The sequence below is a fragment of the Rhinolophus ferrumequinum genome, chromosome 12 (assembly GCF_004115265.2).
Source record: "Rhinolophus ferrumequinum isolate MPI-CBG mRhiFer1 chromosome 12, mRhiFer1_v1.p, whole genome shotgun sequence".
NCBI classification, from domain to species: Eukaryota; Metazoa; Chordata; class Mammalia; order Chiroptera; family Rhinolophidae; genus Rhinolophus; species Rhinolophus ferrumequinum.
Window position 1 is genome coordinate 62,755,460 of NC_046295.1, and position 18,358 is coordinate 62,773,817.

An 18,358-nucleotide genomic window follows, 5' to 3' on the forward strand; every position below is an offset into this window, starting at 1 on the left:
AGAATGCACAAGTGCCTTCTAATCCGAGGCCCAGATACAGTCACCCTCAGACATAACATGAGGGGATCTGCAGTGGGTTAAGGAAGCCTTTGGAGGTAAATGTGTTTGAATTGGTGGTTTCTCCTGACAGCATTACTTTGGGGCCAAGTGAAAAACCAACTGTGCGTTTTTGTTTTTATAACGTCAGAATACCTTTGTGCAACACACTTCCCTGACACTAGGCCTACTATCTTATTCTGTTAGCTCCTGTCTTCCTGGCATCAGCTATTGGGGATGTTTTGGTGACATCACTGCCAACTCCAGAGAAGAGAAAAATCTAGGGGCATATGGGCTTTCCATGTCCCTGGTCACCAGGCTGCTTTTGTCAGAGGTACTGACTGATGGCTGGGGCAAAATCACCCAGAAATGAGGGGGTTAAATCCTTCCCTTGGTGGCAGGAGGCACTGTGGGAAGAGAGCAGAGAGAACATTCCCAAGAGCAGCCACTTCCTCGCTTTTGAAGAAGCCCTAGCTGTCGAGCATCCCTGCTGGGGCAGAGATAGCCAGACTGTCCGTGGCTGCTGTTCCAGAAGGGTCCACACACCAAGACAAGGGTTGCCAGCATATCTGCCTTCCCAAATCCTCAAAAAAGGTTTTTTACCTTCTATGCGTTGAATTAGGTTAATGTCAAACATTTTAGCACAGGAAGCACTCTGAAAGTACGACACGTGTCCCCCAACCCACCCTCACCCCAGTAATTAGAGTGAAAGAAAACCGAGAACTTTCTGGTTCACCCATTTGTTCATTTAGTCATTGGAACTGGCTACGTGTGATAGCAAGATGAAAAGGTGAATATGGAATAGTCCCAACCTTTGAGGAGCTGGGAGTCTAGAGGGGGGACGATTTAAAAGGAAATAATTTGAGGACAGTATGACAGTGCTCTAGAGTATGTTTTCTGTTATAGGAGACAGAGCAGAGAGCCACTGATCCTGCCAGCATTAGTGGAGGAAGGCTTCTCAGGTGGCATTTTACCTGTTGTTTCTCAGGTGAAAGGGCTAGAGGCCAAGAGAACAGGATGAACAACAATAATAAGCATTTCTCTAACACTTTCAGTCTATGAACTCATTTAATCCTCATAACAAGCCTGCGATAGGCACTGTTATCATGTCCGTTTCACAGATGAGGCAACTGAGGCTTGGTGAGGCTAAGGAGCCTGTCCACGGTCACACAGCTAGTAAATGGCAGACTCGCTCCAGAATCGAGGCTGTTAACCCCTGTTTGACATGGCCTCTCGCAGTGTGTGAGCATGGTTTGTTGGGGGAATTTTGAGTGGCTTGAATGGAGCACAGTGGTTCTGAATAGTTGTTTCTTCTGCAGCCCGTTTAGGAAGAGCAACCAATTTATCCACCCATTCCCACTTTCCACGAGGGAAAAAAAAAATCTCTGTGATAAAGCCTTGGGGAATGTAGTAGTTGCTAGGGTTGCCATAATAAATACCACAGACTAGGTGGCTTAAACAACAGAAATTTATTTGTTCACAATTCTAGAGGTTAGAAGTCCAAGATTAAGGTGTCAGCAGGGTTCGTTTCTTCAAACGCTCTCTCCCTGGCTTGTAGTTCTCTGTCTTCCTCAGGTGTCTTTACATGGTCTTTTTTTCTGTGTGCTTCCTAATCTCTTCTTCTTTTGAGGACACCAGTCATGGTGGATTAGAGCCCATCCGAATGACCTCATTTAACCTTCAAGACCTATTTCCAAATACAGTTACATTCTGAAGTAGTAGGGGTTCGGACTTCCACATATGAATGGGGGGCACAATTCAGTCAATAAGAGAGAGCAACCAAGCAAACAAATTATACTGTGAGTTTTTACACACGATTTTGTATTACTTATAAATGTTCTATAAATTTTTGAATACTGTTTTATACTTGGTGGTAGCTGCAAACTATTTCTTTATAATGCATAAGGCACTATGTTACCAATGGTGTATAAGTGTTTAAGCATATTGGAGCGAGGGTTTGGTTCCTGTCTGCAATCACTTTAGCAGTAGTTAACAATCACTTACATATGAACAGACTCATGTCTTTAATTAATGGAAAGCCACAGGTCAAGTGCAATAAATGTGCTTCTCTATGAACTCTAAGAGTAACCAAACAGATCTCCATCAATAATGACGTATAATTACAAAACAAGAATAACTAACACCAAGGAAAACCATGGCTGCCTGGACGCCACACTGATGATGCGTTGCTAACAAAAGATCCATCTGGAAGTGCAGGAATCCCAGCCATCAGAGCTTACTCACGTGCATCCAGCAGAGTCTCCACAGCGCTGAATGGCTGCCAGACTTCTCAGTAGAATGGTGAATCAGAATCACTAGTGAATTCTGACTTGCTATTCCTAAACGTTTGTAATAGTTAGTAACTGTTTAATAGGTTCATAATAAGTAGCCCTTAATCCCATGTCAAAATGAGAGTCTGTGGAATTGTGTATCTTTTGTCTAGGAGAACTGGTCACATGCCCTGCTTGGCGGTACATCCTCACAGTGGTCCATTCCTGTGCCCACCCATGTGCCCACGGGGACACTCAGCCATGATGCCCAGGGGCCAGCCTCTGTAGACATCCAGCAACTGCCATCTGCCATCTAGGGTCCATGTAATAATAGAAACCCAAATAAATTCTTTCATACACTTTCCTCGCCTTGCTCTTCATTTTAGGGAGTTTCCACCTGCCTTCTGGTGGCTCGCTAAGGGGTTGGATGGGAGGGAAGAAGGGAGCCAACTTAGTGAGCAGGTGAAAGCAGCGATTTAGGTGAACACTGATGAGGAGCGGTGCTAAAATGTGTCTCTGTGGGCGGAGAGGAGGCTGTAGGCTAAAAGGTATCACCTCGTCTCTTCTCTTCTCTCATTCCCGCAGTCCAAAGTGCTTCGGGAAAAATGGCTGCTGCAGGGTATTCCAGCGGGAAATGCCGAAGAGGAGGAAGCCAGGAGGCGGCAGTCTGAGGAAGATGAGTTCAGAGTCAAACAACTTGAAGATAACATTCAGAGGTAGGTAGATAACATTTCCCAGCCACAGTCCCCAGCTTGTGGTTTTACCGTGCAGTAACCACTACTGTCCTCGAGGGGGCGCTGTTCAATGCCGTCACCTTTTCCCAGCGCTTTAGAATTATCTTCCTAATCAGAGTCCATACATTGATACCATTGAAACTTTCCCAGATAACCCAGAGTTATTCATCTGAGTACTAATTATTGTATTGGTTTGTCATACAGTTAGTGCAGTGATGTCTTCAGGAACCAGGAAGCTGTCGTAAGCAGCTTGCCCCTTCACTAAGGGCCCCTTTTTGAGTGAGTTCTATCAGCTTCTGTCTTTTTCCTCCTTTGGCAAAGGCTGTTAGCTGTTATTGCTGCTGTAGTGGATCTGTTTTCAAATTTGCTATATTTGATCAGTTTGAAATGGGAAAACTGTAGCCAAGGGCCTTGAGATTGAAATGAAGAGTATATGAGCACTGAACGTACCTGTGCTCTAAAAATTAACTTTGTATTGTCTGCTTTCACTGCTCAGTGGTGAGTTGCTTCCTTTATAGTCCTCAGCCAGGTTCTGAACATTTCAGTCGGGGAGATATGTGACCTTCCTATGGCCAGTGGCTGGCCAGGCTCATATAGGAGCAGGAACGTAGGTTTCCACTTAGAAACTGGAGCCATGCCGGGTCCCAGGACACCTAGCCAGAGATATGAGATGGCAGTGGAAGGTGGTGAGTGTAGATGCCTGAGAGCCAAATCTCCCCCTCTACCTTAGCCCACCAAATTCTGCCTGAAACCTCACCCCGGGGAGCTTCATCATACTCTCCTGAAGGGATGAGCTCTGTTAATACACAAAGGGTCACAGCTACCTTGCTACCAGCCACTTACACCCAAGAGTGAATGAAGACTGAGAGCACCTAGGGGACTCGTGCAGTGGCACCAAAGGGAAAAGCCCCGTAGGCCTCTGTCCTTACTTTGCTTGAGCTCTTTAAAGAGCTCTCAGAGCAGTTTGGCTAAACTTGGCTTGTGGGGGAAACTGGGTAAGAAAATGTTTGTGTAGGATATGTGTATGTGTACATATACATACATACATACGCATGTGAATGTATACATATGTGTGTGTACACACACACTTTTTCTTAGAATACAAAAGGTTGTGTGTGTGTGTGTGTGTGTGTGTGTGTGTGTGTATACCATTGGCAAAAAGAACATTTTAATTTTATAAATACTGGCATAGGCTTGTGAGGACAAGTACCTCCAGGACCCTGGAAAGGAAAGGACTTCCTGTTAGAAGCCCAGAGGATAGAAAGGGGGACGGGGCAGGATGAAGTAACTCAGAGGCCTGGGTTCCCTCTCCTCAGTAGTGGCTCAGCTGACCGCATCTTAGATATGCTGAGGGAGCCAAGCATTACTGGAAATACTGACGATAAGATAGACAGGAGAAAACAGCTCTGAGGAATGGTTTTATAGGAGGTTTGTTTTTAAGTCTCAAAAAGACAGGTCTGTGGTGCTTTCAGCTGCAGTGACAGTTGACACGATGCAGCATCTTTGTCCTTACTCTTATTAAAAGTTCCAGTCATAACAAGACTTTCTTACTGGTCCCTTTCTTACTGGTTTTACATAATCACAACAGACGGGTTGGCACAAAGTCGATACTCCACAACTACGAAGATGTGCTGAATGGAAGGATTGGGATGGGTGCACTGTGCATCGAGGGACCCCTGCCTGGCACAGGGAGCGTGGGAGTTTCCTCTCCAGTCCAACTTGGGAAAACCCTAGGGACCGAGTGGCCTGGGCACAGTCGATTCATAGCAAGAACCGTGCTTCAGGTTTGGGGTGGGGCAGAGTTGTGCACTTAGAGATCAAATTCAGAACCTGATCTTTATATAAGAATCCCAGAAACTGTCTACAGATCAGATGCAGCAGGACCACTAAATAAAAGAAATTCTGAACAAAACTTTGTTTGAAGCAAAGCATTAGTCTGTAGATCTTTAGATTTGGGTCTACTAGTCTTAAGTCCCTCCCTAGCAACAAATTAGATTCTCCTAAAAGAGATATATGGTCTCCTTTCAAACAATAAAATGTATTAGTACAGTTGTGCCTTGAAGGTATTTTAGTCCCTGTTGGCGAACCAAGAGTTGGCTTGAAGGACCAAGAGAGCATAGTCATCAAAGAACAGGGAGAATGCCTACAAGAAAAGATGAAGGCAAATCTGGGTCATTTAGTTTAGAACAAGAAGAGATAATAGCAACTCAACTCAGAACTTCAAGCGTATATAGAACTTAGGCCACGTCTAAATTTTTTATGTCTGGGCCATTCTGAATATGATAAAAACTTAAAATAAAGCATGAGGATTAGATATATGTCTATTTCCCTAGCTATCCTCAGGAAGAAAGAACATCATCACCTTTCTAATTCTGATTCTAAAATGTTTTACAGTGCCAGTGGCCATACAAGAAATTCCAGGTTTACAGACATGGTTTCTTCCAAAATGTTAATCGTAAATTGGTGTTGTTTTGGAACTGAGAATGTTGTCTCTCTTCCCAAACTAGTATATGCAGTGCTTAGATTTTTGAGGGCAGCCCAAAAGGGGGGGAGGGAGAGAGGGAGGAAGGGAGGGAGGAAAGAGGGAAGGAAATATGTAACTAGACTATTAAATCCTGAGTATTGGAATCGCCTGGGAAGCTTCGTAAAATTACAGATTCCCAGGCCTCATTCCCAGGAAATTTTGATTCAGTGACTCCCCAGTGGAGAGCCCTATAATTTATGTTTTTTAAAAAGTGCTCCAAGTAATTCTTTGGCATGGTCAGGCTCAAGAACGATCGTTATACATGGAAAAAAAGAATAGACCACAAGTGAAATCCCATTTTAATGTCTAGAAACTCCCAAGGGAAGTGACAAGTAAATTGTGTTTATAAGAAAATTGATTTCACACAAACAGATAAAGAAGGACAACGCTGACCCTTGATTTCAGACTGATTCTAAGCCTCAGTGCTTAGACTCAGGGAAATTTGAAACCTACTTTGGGACTGTAGGTGGGAATAGAGCTGTCTATCTGGCATAGAGCTCAGATCTCGCCGCCATAGGCCCCACAGTGGAGCCAAGCTTCCATGTGAACTTGATTAGAAACAGTCCTGGTTTACCAGACTAAAAATGATGCAGGTCAGGAAAGCAGGCCACTTTTCTAAAGGCCAGACAATTCTACCATTTTTCCACGATAAAGAGCACTGTAGCCTTACGTGACGACATCAAGATGGCGGGAAAGGAAGAAGAGAACTGGTCACTACAATGGCTAAATAGGTTCTTGGTTTTTTGCCCAACTTTTTCTGGAGTAATGTCAGGATCCCCAGTCTATGGATTATATTCTTGGCTCACTTGAAACCAGAAGAAAACAGGCTTTAAAAAAATCAGACTTGTTGAAAGCAAAATCTGTATACAGATTTCTTTTATTAATTTCCTTTTTTGAAAATTTTGAATGTCACATCTTCTGTATGCTTCATTTCCCATTGGAGTGTTGTATTGACAAAGCCCAAAGGATTGTTTCTGCTGTGGGCCCATTGTCAACCATTGCCCACTCCATCACTGTGCGTGAGTGGTCCCTGGGGGCCACATGTGGGCCTCACATTGATGCTTTTGGAGATTTTAGGCAACTAGATCCACACAAGCCCTGTCTATTTCACGTCTGCTCTGATCAACAAGTTTTGTTGCTTGCACTGTGATTTTTCCACTTAAGATTCTCTTTCTAATGTCATCAGGTTTTATTGAAGTGTTTGAAATACAGTGTTCTTCACTTTCTTTGATTAGCGAGAAATATGGGAAAAATTTGCTCCCTGCCTTGGAATTAGCTCTGTGAAGATGAGAAACCTCATGGAATAGTACATGGAAATGGAATGAGCTGTCGCAAAGCTAGGGTGTTAATTCTAGCTCTGCAGAAAATTTTCTGTGACGTTGGGCAAGTTCCTCATTCTCTCTGGCCTCAGATTTCTCATCTCTTAGTGACACATCTCTCAGGATCTTCCAGCGCTGGTATTCTGAGATCCTTGAAATTGGGAGGTTGGCTAGAGATCTCTTTTCTGAACAAGTATCCCTGTGCAGAGGAATGTCACTATTTTGGAAGGAAGTGGTTTTGGAGACAGGCCAGAATTGGGAAAGAGGTTAAGTTCTCAGGAAACAAAAGCCCCGTGTGTAACTGACTCATCATAGAGGTGACTAACTCATCTGAACAGCTGTCAGTTCTAAAATATATCATGTCACGTCAAAGATTTCATTGAATAAAATATTGAAGTCCCAGTTGTGAACCCAGAGAGGGCCGTGCAGCTTTTGAAAATGAAAATCCAAGATGCAAGGGAAGTGGTTCATTTCTGCTTCTGATTTATGCATATGATTCTCAGTGTGCCTTTGTTGGATACCAGGATTCGCTTTTCCGTATTCTTAAGTCTCAGAAGCAGAAGACTGGAGACATCAGGCATAAGCATGTGTGTTGTTATATTATAGGATTTTGGCAACCAAGAAGATGACAGTCACCCACACATAACTGTTCTAGAAAAGCTAACCACAGAAATGTTCATTGGAGTCACAAAAGATACTTGCTTGGGATTTATTGTGTTCTTCCTACTTGATATTTTTAAGTCTGTGCTGTGCTTTGCAGCAGGGCGTGGAGCACTGCACATTGTCATTCCACATCTGTGCCCTCCTAACCTGTGCCCCACCCCACACAGCCACGTTCAGCCATCCAGCTCTGTTCTCATCCCCATTCTTTTTGTTTCACCAAAATAAAACTATATATACTATAAACCGTATAGTGATACAGTGCTAACACTATATCATCTAATATTCATTGGTCTCTGACTCTGGTCTGGGTACTGACCTAGCTTTTTGGCGTTCATTACTTCATTAATTTTCTCATTTCATCCTCATAATACTCCCACGAAGTAGTCGTGATGATAATGATACCCCCGTAATACAGTCGGGAGAACTGAGGCTTAGAATGTAAAGTAACTCACTGCCCCGAATGGCCTCATTAATAAGGGAACGAGTGAGTACTTGAACTAACTCCAAAGCACAGTCTCAAAAATCTCAACAAAATTAGTTATGTTAAGCAAATAATTTCCAAGACCTGTGATATTCAGTGAAATCGCACTGAAGTTCACCTCATGGTGTAGGTGGATGGACAGGTAACAGTGCTCCTCTTTCCTCAGACCCCGCAAATGCTCCTTCAGGAAGCAGTGCTGCAAAATGGGCTGAGCTTCAATCCACTGTGAGTGGTCACGGTGACTGGTGAGGCTTCCCCCTTCAGGTTCTTTCAGGAAGTACAGCCTCCATTTTTCAGCTTGGTTCCTGTCGATTTCCAAAGCCCTTTTGCTGCTGAGTGCACTTGCTGGGCTGTGTGGTTCTGTAAAGGGCTCCCGACATAGGATGCTCATTAGGAACCTGGACCTTAGAGTTTGACTGACCTTGGTGTGTGACCTAGTTCTGCGTTTATGCGTTGCTTGATCTTGGATAAGCCGTATAACCTCTCCGGACTCGAGTTGTTTCACCTGTGTACTGGGGATCACAATGCCCGCCATGAAGAGTTGCTATAATGTGTAGAGTGCATGTGCATTTGTGAATTGCCTTCCAGGAGGCTGTCAGGAAGTCAGAGTAGTGCTGTTGTTATTGTTTTTCTCCTCCATCCTTCTCGAACAGGGAGTCTCCATAGCAGCACTATGGACATTTTGGGCTGGATAATTATTTGTTGGAGGGGCTGTCCTGTGCTTCGCAGGATATGTAGCAGCATCCCTGGCCTCTACCCAGTAGACACCAGTAGCACCACCCCCTTCCCTGCCCCCAATCACAACAATCAAAAATGTCTCCAAGCTTTGCTTAATGTCCCATGGGGAGACGGGGAATAGCCCCCAATTGAGAACAACTGCTCTAAAGCCTGGAGTTACAGGTGTTGATACTAAGATAAAAATCACCCATCAAGTAAGTAGATTCAGAATATATAACCTTAAAAAGAATTGTATATAACCTTAAAAAGGATAACATTAATGATTCTTGGTGCACAATGACATAAAGTGTTTCAGTTGCTTGAAAGAATGAGGCTTCTCTTGAGCACTGAGCCATGAACATTGGTTTAAAAGAATTGGTTGACTTTTTTGTTGTTGTTTGCATCCAGCGCTGTGCTGATTTTGCAAAGGCAGTGATTTTATGACATCTCATAAAACCGTAGAATCTTAGAGTATGCATAACTGAGGTGTTATCTGGATCACTTCTATCTGACACTTGAATTTGCAATAAACTCAGTGAGTGGGAGTCAATAAACCGTCTCTTCCCCAAGACTGAAAGTAGCAGGAAACTTGCTTCCTCAAAAAGTGACAACTCGCATTATTATAAAGGGTCCTCCTAGGGGATGAAAATTATTAGGTTGGTGCAAAAGTAATTGTGGTTTAAACGTTTAAAAATAATGGCAAAATCCACAATTGTTTTTGCACCAACCTAATATGTTCTCTACAATTTCTACCTGCTCTCTGGGACCACACAGAAAAGTCCCTCTTCACAGACTCTGGAATCTGGTTGCTTATGGTCTGTGGTCAGCTTAGGAAGCTGAGACAGGTAAGGGAGGAAGCACTTGGGAATTGCTCTTAAGCCTGTCAACAGTGCATGTGTGTTTCTTAGTGCAGTGGTGGAAGAGCCTCCTGCCAGATGTTTCCGAAGCTTCTTCTTATGTGCATTTTGTAGGCTCCATAACAATTGCCTCATTATTGGTCAGGTAAATGGGATTTGAGGTGTCCAGAACTATAAAAACAGTGGGAGAATTCCATCCATACACTGACCACGTAACAGCCGCACTGGGAATGCTTGCATTTTCCAGCCCTTAGAACAATCGCTGTTATTGAAGGCATTGTGCAGCTGGTCCCAGGCTTTCTGGCCTATGGTTGCCATGCCTCAAGTTTCCCCTCTACAAAGAGCTTTGAAAATAGTATTTTTTCCACCCCTCTAGCATATAATGTGGTCATTTCCAACCCTTCTATATTCTTGATGGGACGAAAACAGCAGGGCTGTATTGATGTTTTCTTGCACGGTCTTCACCGGTTGTGCTTCCTGAAGGCGGTGAATGGTCTCTTCGAGCCTTTCTAGCTAGGACAGCCTACAATCTTAAAACATGAATGCCTTACAGTTGAGTCTGGTGGCTGCGGTCCAGTGACATGGGGACCTCGGCAGATTTTGACAAGGAGCAGGCATGCTTAGGCAGGCTGACTTGTCACCTCCACCACCAGGGCCTGGAGCCAACTTGATCTCCTGAGCACAGTCCCACTTTGCATCCCCCTCTTTTTATTGCTGGGGCCCCAGAGAAGAGTTCTGTGAGACCCAGGCTGCTTGAGGCTTGTTTTGGCAAGGCCTGCCTCTATTGATTTTTCCACTTTCTCCTTCCCTCATTCAGGTCCAAGCTTTGAGCCCTCCAAGGCGGCAAATGGTAGATAAGATGCACAAACCCTCTCTCATTCTAAGATTCCAGTTTCCTAGCAAACTCATGCAGGGACACTAGAATAATCACCCCTTTTCTTTCTCCCACTCTAAAAGCAACTTCTGCCACCAAGGAGTCTTTGAATGTCTCACCCCAGGTGTGAACCCTAACAATGGGAATTTCAAGCCAGGTGAGAGGAGAGGGGTACACAGCCATAGATAGATGGGATAGGTTTAGGAGACATCAGGTTTAGGAGGGATTTACCTACATCCTGTTCCCCTCTCTTTTTTGGGAAACTATTTTTAGCACATGTGCAGTTAGATGTACAAAATGAAGAATTAAGGATTATTATGCCCACAGATTCTGAGCCAGGAATTTGAGCAGCAGGGAGGGCTTGTCTGTGTAGCACAGCCCTCAGCTGGGAAGACGCAAATGGCTGGAGGTGACTCAAGGGGTTGGGTGCTAGAATCACCTGGAGACTTCTTCATTGCATGTTTAGGACCTGAGCTGGGGTGTCTCAAAGGCTGGGACTAATGTCCAGGGCACCTCCACATGGCCCCGCCATAGGCTTGGCCTTCTCACCACAAGGTAGCTGGGTTATGCCAAGGAACACCGCAAGGGGGAGTGTCTGGACAGAAAGCACTGCAAGAGAGCCAGCGGGAAGCTGCTAGGCTTCTGTCCTCGGCCTGGAAGTCTCATAGCATCACGTCTGCTACGTCTTACTGGTTCCAACTGAGCCACTAATGCCAACTCAGATTCAAGGAGAGGGGAATTAGACTCTGTCTCTTGATGGTAGGGTCAGTGGTAGGGTCACACCGTGAAGGAGCATGTGGGATGAGAGACATTTCTGCAGCCAGATTTGGAAAATACAATCTACCTCAGAGCCTGTGTTGTTTGTGGGATATTTAAGGCCTAGCCTTTAATATTATTATATTTTTGTTTGAATGTTCCTTTTATTATTACATTGTGTCCTCTTTATTTTTATTAATCTTAAAATCCTTAAAAGAAGGATTAAGGGATGGAGGCCTAGGTGTGACTTCTCTAAAGCCACACGTGAAAGACAAGACCACTGCCTCCGGCTGACCCAAAGCTCCTCCCACCTCCTCGCCCTTTTATCTCCTTTGAAACAGTCTCTGCTAAAATAATACCCACTGCAGGGATCCTGGGGGCTCCTATTTGTTTCTCCTTTGCCTGTAGAAAGGCAAAGGAATAAAGTGAATAATATCCAAATGCTGCCAGTGCACAGAGAGTATCTGTGAGCGTTCAGGGACACTTCTGCACTATAGACTATCACCCCAGTCTGGGTGCCTGGAGGAAGGATTTTAAGCACTGCCATACTGTGTGGCATGAGGGTTGCCACTTTGACCAGATCCTGGCTGGGAGGATGGGACATCTCTAAACGCCAGTGGCACTCAAGGCCATTGCTCAGGCACAGGGCTCTTTTATGCAAATTAGAACATGCAGCACCACATAGGGAAGACCACTGGCTGGACTCCAGCCTGTTTTGCTCCCTTGGCCAGTGGCCTTGGGCAGAAATAAACTGCACAAGCATGTACAGTGGCCCTGCTCCCTTCTTGGTCTCAACTGGCCTGCTTCTTGCTGGTGATTAAGATAGTCCCAGTTTCCCGTATTCTTACCTAATCTCAGGTAAGGGTGGAGGAGATGGGAGATGAAGCTTTTTACAGGCCACTGGGGAATACAGACAAGTAATTCATCAATTATAAGAGGATGGGAAAGCTCAGTCTGAAAAGGGCCTGTGGGAACATATACGGGGAGGAATACTTAACACTCAGGTTAGAGAGTGCAGGTAAGACTTTCTGGAGAAGGTGATGTTTGAGGAGAATGTGTTTTTTCCCTGTTAGGCCAATGTGCTTCTCTTTTTTCATCACATCACGTCACGTCATGTCACATCACATCACATCACATCACATCACGTCACATCACTACACTCCATTACATTCTATTTGTTCCCGACCAGGATGTAAATTTCATGAGCGCAAGGACATGATTGGTTATTCACTATATTCGTTTCTTGAGGCTGTTTAACAAATGACCACAAACTGGGTGCCTTAAAAAACATCAGAAGTGTATTCTCTCACAGTTCTGGAGGCCAGAAGTTCAAAATCAAGGTGTCAGAAGAGCTATGCTCCCTCCGAAGGCTGTAGGGGAGGATCCTTCCAGCCCCTTCCAGCTTCTGGTGGTCCCAGGGGTTCCTTGGCTTGTGGCTGAATCACTCTAATCTCTGCCTCCATCTTCATATGGCTTTCTCCTCTTCTTCCTGTGTCTTCCCCTCTTCTGTTTCTCATAGGGACACTTGCCATTGGATTTAGGACCCATCCAGGTAATCCTGGATAATCTCATCTTGAAATCCTTAAATTAATTACATCTGCAAAAACCCCTTTTTCCAAATAGTTCACATTCACAGGTTCCAGGGGTTAGGATGTGAATATATCTTTTTGGGGGAGGCCACCATTCAACACACTACACCCACTATATGTACCCAAAGATCCTAGAACACTGCGTGATGCCTAGTAGGTTGTTCAATAAATATATTTTTTTTAATTTAACTAATGTGCATCAGCCCGAGATCATCCATAGGCTTGTCATGAGGTTCAAAACCAACATTTACATCTAGAAACAGTGTGGGGCTGTGGTTACAGACATGAACTTGCTGGGTTCAAGTCCAAGGTCTCCACTGATTGCCTGTATAATCTTAGGCACGTTCTTTTAGCCTCGTTCTACTTCAGTTTTCTCTTCCACAAAAAAAGAAGATAATAATGAGATACACTTTATTGGGTAGAGGTGATGATGAAATTAACATATGCAAAGTGATTAGAGCTGTCTAGGACTTGATGTCCAATAGATTTTAGCTTTTATTATAAAAATAAAAAAGTGATGTGACAATGTGCAATATGTAAATAACCCCAATTGGTTTGATTTTACCCGACTCCCCATCTGTTTTCAGAAACAGCTGAGACGGATGTTTTAAGCCTCGCAGGCTGTTTCAGAAGTCAGCTGCAGCTGGACACATGAGCCCAATGGTGACTCTGGAAGCATCAGCTCTCCCCACCATGAGGTCCAGGCAGAGGAGGGATGGGAGTCTGGGAACACAGTGCTGAAAGTGGGGTGGCTCCTACCTTTCAAGGGCGAGACGCTTCTGTCCCCAGGCAGCTGCCCCCTCTCAGGTTCCTTCCTACTGTGGGATCAGCTTCCATCTGTTACCCACTGAACCCTCAGCAGGAATTCCAGGGCTTCTCAGGACCTGTCAGCTAAAGGAGAGGATGAAAAAGAACAACTCCAAGGACAGACAAAGTAGGACAATATGATACATGGATTTGAGAAGGATCTAGACCAGTTGTGGGGCAGGCCAGGTTGAACAGGGTGAGAGGCTGGCGTTATCTCAGCAGGTTATTTATTTTTTTTAAGTACCTTTTTGCTTTCCAGTTGCTTATTTTTTTAAAAATCATCTAGGGTGTCTGAGTGATGATGCCCTGCTCAGCTCCTGAGGGCCCTTGCTTTGGTAGAGAAAAATGGCTAAACCCAGTGCTATTCAAAGCATGGTCCATAGACTTCTGGTTAGGCACCTGTTTCTTACCTCTGTGACAAAATAAGGACAGAAGTTGCCAGTAAGGTGTTTGGAAACTTTAATAGCCATTCAGCCTCACCGTGACCACCATCAGTGGACCCATCTCATTGAATAGACCCATTTGGGTGTTGTCGAATCTGGGAAGTTGCACTAAGTTGAGACGAGTGCTAGTCTTGGTCTGCGACGCGTTGGGCTAAAACCCCAGTCCTTGACCACAGAGAGTTTGAGAAGTGCTGAGGCAAAACAAATGGCAGAGAGATGAATATGTGTCCCGAAACCACTTATTTTTGCCTAAATGTTTAAATATTGTCATTGCCGTCTTTTTGTACCATTCATCTTTAGATCTGGGAAAAAAAAAAACACAAAACAACAAACAAACAAAAAAACCACACCAACTTGGAGAGTCTTTAGGCCCAGCCCCTTCCCAGACTTCTCACCTTAAAGGTGAGGACCGCAGGGCTCTCACAATGACCCAGCAAGCCAGTGATCTTCCTGGAACTAAAGCTAGGAAGCTTTGCTCTTTCAAAGCTGCTGTGCGTTTCCTGTAACTAATGCAAAAGCAATTTCAGCCCCTGACAAGGAATCACAAATTCCAAATGAATGCCCTAGAATGTTATGGTTTTCTTGGGAGCAGCTGTTTCATAAACACAACTCAGGCTTTCCATACAGGGTAATCTGCAGGTGCTGGGGTCTGCTCTGTTAAGCAAAGGACAGGAATCTAAGACACTGACGTTTTACTATTAGCCGCACGGATGTCTTGGTTTTGATCTTGAGAAAATCAGTTAATGTCCCAGCTGAATCTGTAAATAGGAACAAAAATAAAATTGCTCTCCTTAGGGACAGCCTAAGAATGTTTTGTCAGGCTACAAGAGGAGGCCCACGGAGATGTTTTGGTCTGGGAAAGCAGAAGTAAAACTTGGCTCTTCATTCTCTCAGATTCTCCATGTTTAAAAAATCATCCGAGAGCTGGAAGCGAGCATTGGTGATGAGCTTGTTCAGTCCTCTGACTTCAGGTAGCACTATACTTACAGCATTTCTGAGTGACCCACATTTCGCCTATTTTTAAAGAAGGGAGGGGAGGCTCTACAATTGAGTGGCTTTTCCTTTGGTCAGCACTGTCATGGCTGTGACACTGTTCATAGAGTCACAGGGAGGGAGGAGACATGGCTTCCTCAGGGCACAGTCCCTGCTGGCGGAGGGTCAGAAGGGACATCCTTATATCTCAAGGATGGTGGCACTTACATTCCGAATATGTCTCATGAAGTCAGAGGCAGCTCTGATAAAGAACCTTATTAAGATGCTCCTCAGTCTTCTCTTTAGATGATACTATTTCATAGGCTTTGAAATGTCCTAACAAAGAATTTTCCTCTGCCAAGTTTTGCTTCACTTAGTAATTAGCCCCAAGTTGTTGTTTTTTTTTTTTGGGGGGGGGGGCGGGAATACTAGGGAACAGTGTGTTTTTCCAGGACCCATCAGTCATTGTCCTTCAATCTAGTTGTGGAGGGTGCAGCTCACTGGCCCACGTGGGAATCGAACAGGCAAACCTGTTGTTCAAAGCTCGCGCTCTAACCAACTAAGCCATCCGGCTGCCCCCAAGTTCTTTTTACCACTCCTTAGATGTGAATCCCATGCTACAGAATTCTAGTAACAGGAAATGTGGGTTTTCCACAAGGTGTAAATATTCACCATTCCACCTTTTAGCAGAGCAGCCTGAGGCCAACCTGGCTCCCGCCATGGGAGGCAGAGTGGTGTCGGGTCAAGAGCAAGCATTCCCACTGGGTTCGAACCTTCACTTCATCACTTCTTATGGCCTGGGACAGGTTACTTCATATTTTGTGCTTCAGTTTCCTTATCTGTAAAATGGAAATACTCAAAGTATATACTTTGAGGATTGTTGTGAGGATCAAATGAGTTAAAACATGGAAAATTCTCAAAATAGTGGCTGGCAACAATGACAGCTGGTATTTATCTGCCATGACGCAAAACCTATGTTTGCTTCAAGCAAATGGAATGATTCTCAGACCAATTATTTTTTTAAATATCCGTTTATTAGAGGTGGTTAATTCAATTCTGAATTATGTTTGAATTTATACTCCCTCTGTTCACTATAAAAAATAATATAGACATATAGTTGTTTTTTTCTTTTGGAGGATGAGTCCATATCACCATTTTAGAAATGACCTTTGTAGGTACATGCTGCTCATCTCACCAAAACTCCACTGTGTTTGCTACCAGCTCATTCAGTAAGACTGGGGGTGTGGAGGCTGTTTAGATTAACTGTTTAGATTAACTGTTCTTTAATCCCTGCAGTATGGAAGTTTGCACTAAAATATCATTATAGGTAATCACATTAACAAACTAAAAATATTTATGATTTAACAGTGCAAATAATTTACTTAAGTGTCCTATGAAACCTCTTTGTGATTGTCTCTGTTCTCTAAAGAGAATTAATGTGGATACCTCTTTTATAAAAAAGAATTTGAACAAAAAGGTCACATAAGCAGTGGTATCCTACTCCCTTTGCAACAATTATACCCTTCACACCTGCCCCTGTCATAGAAACATCAAGGTCAAGCTACTAATATTTCAAGTACAAGTTTCACTATGCACATTCGTGTTCATACACACTCCCGTTTTCCAAAGTGTTCTCTCCATATCATTTTACAGATGAGGAAACATTCTCAAAAGTCTTCTCACAGCCATTTGAAGATACAGTTTTCAGAGTGCTAAATTCATGATTCTGTGTGTGTATTAGAAATAGTATGTTCACATTCCTAGGAGCTGATAAGGGACAGATGTTTACTTCATTAGGACATACCCAACATGTTGAATTATTGCCCTTTTTAAAAAGTCAATCTAGAGATTAAAAATTAGGAGTTCCGATAAAAACAACACAGTACTTTGCAAAGATCCTAGTTTTGTGTAGCTGACTTTGGAGTAGCCATTTGTTATAAAATATTCTTCTCATCGTCAAACAAACGCTACTGACGCCAAACCCCCTGTTCGCTAACTATCCTCTCTTTCCTCCTCTGGGAGCCCCGTACTTGGAGCCGTCGTCCATGCTCAGCATCTCTACCTCCTCACCTGCCATTCATGCTCCTGCATGTCCTCTCACCCTGCACTTTCAAGTCACCAATGATTATTTAGTGGCTAAGTGCAATGGAGACATTTTATTCCTCACCTTAGCGGTCTGTTGATCAGAACTTGAGACTGCTATATGCTTCCTATTTCTTGAAGCAGCTACCCTCCCTGGTTATTTGACGTAACAATATCCTTGATTTTCTATCTTCTCTTCCTCTATCCGTCCTTGAAATGTCGGTTCTTTGGGTTATTATCTTTGTGCTCTTCTTACTTCTCACATTCTCTCTGAATATCTGTTCCCACGGCTTCTGAAATACAAACATTTTTTATCTCAATTTTGTTCTCTAGAGCTACCTGTACAACCAACCACCTCCTGGCCATATTTACTTGGATTTCCCCCAAATACCTAAAACCCAACATGGCAGAAATTGAACTCTCCCTCATTTGTTCCTCTCTTTGGTTCTTAATCTCATTGAAAAGCCCACTGGGCACCTACTTGCCCAAGTCTGAAACCAAGACATCATCCTTGATTCCTCATCCCCCTCAACCCCTTATCTAGTCAGTAATTTTATATCACAGATATTTCCAGGATCCTTCCACTCTTTTCCATCCCCACTGCCATGACACAAGTCCACGTATCAGTATCTCTCCCGTGGATTGCTGCAACAGCCTCTTACCCAGCCTCTCTTCCTCCAGCATGGTGTCCTTCTCATCCAAACTCTGCCCAGCCACCAGAAGTATCTTTCGAAATTTCTGTCTAATGATGTCACTCTCCAGCTTGAAAACCATCACCCATTCTCCCTTGGACTATAAGATAACGTCCACACACCTTCATATGGCTCAGAGAGTCATTTGTGATATGACCTCTGCTTACTTCTCTGGCCTTATCTCCCATAATTACCTCTTCCTCCCATCACTGGCTACTCCACTCACTCCCTGCAGTTCCCTGGAGGTAACAAGTTCTCTCAGTGTCAAGTTCTTTGTACATGCTGTCCCTTCTGCCAGGAACACTCTTCAGCTCCTCTTTACTTGGCTAATTCCTACTCATTCTTCAGGCCCCAGTTAAGATACCGTTTTCCCTAAGCCATGAACATTGGTCTAATGTCCCCCAAGGGCATTTTTGGCCAAGAACTTACTGTATCATAGCACAGATGCAGCTATTTCCTCTCCATCCTCCTCCAGCCTCGGCTTCCTGGAGGCAAACCGCATAGTATTTGCTTTTGTATTCCTAGAGCCTCGCACACTGCCT

General features: G+C 44.0%; 1 protein-coding gene across 1 annotated transcript in view; it reads left to right on the forward strand.

The window, feature by feature from the left end:
- The window catches only part of PALM2AKAP2 (PALM2 and AKAP2 fusion), a gene marked incomplete in the record, with an annotated part of 417,966 nt that overhangs the window by 174,655 nt on the left and 224,953 nt on the right, over nucleotides 1–18,358 (forward strand). Inside the window, 1 exon segment of the mRNA XM_033122412.1 lies at nucleotides 2,892–3,022. Coding sequence (XP_032978303.1) covers nucleotides 2,892–3,022 — 131 coding nt within the window.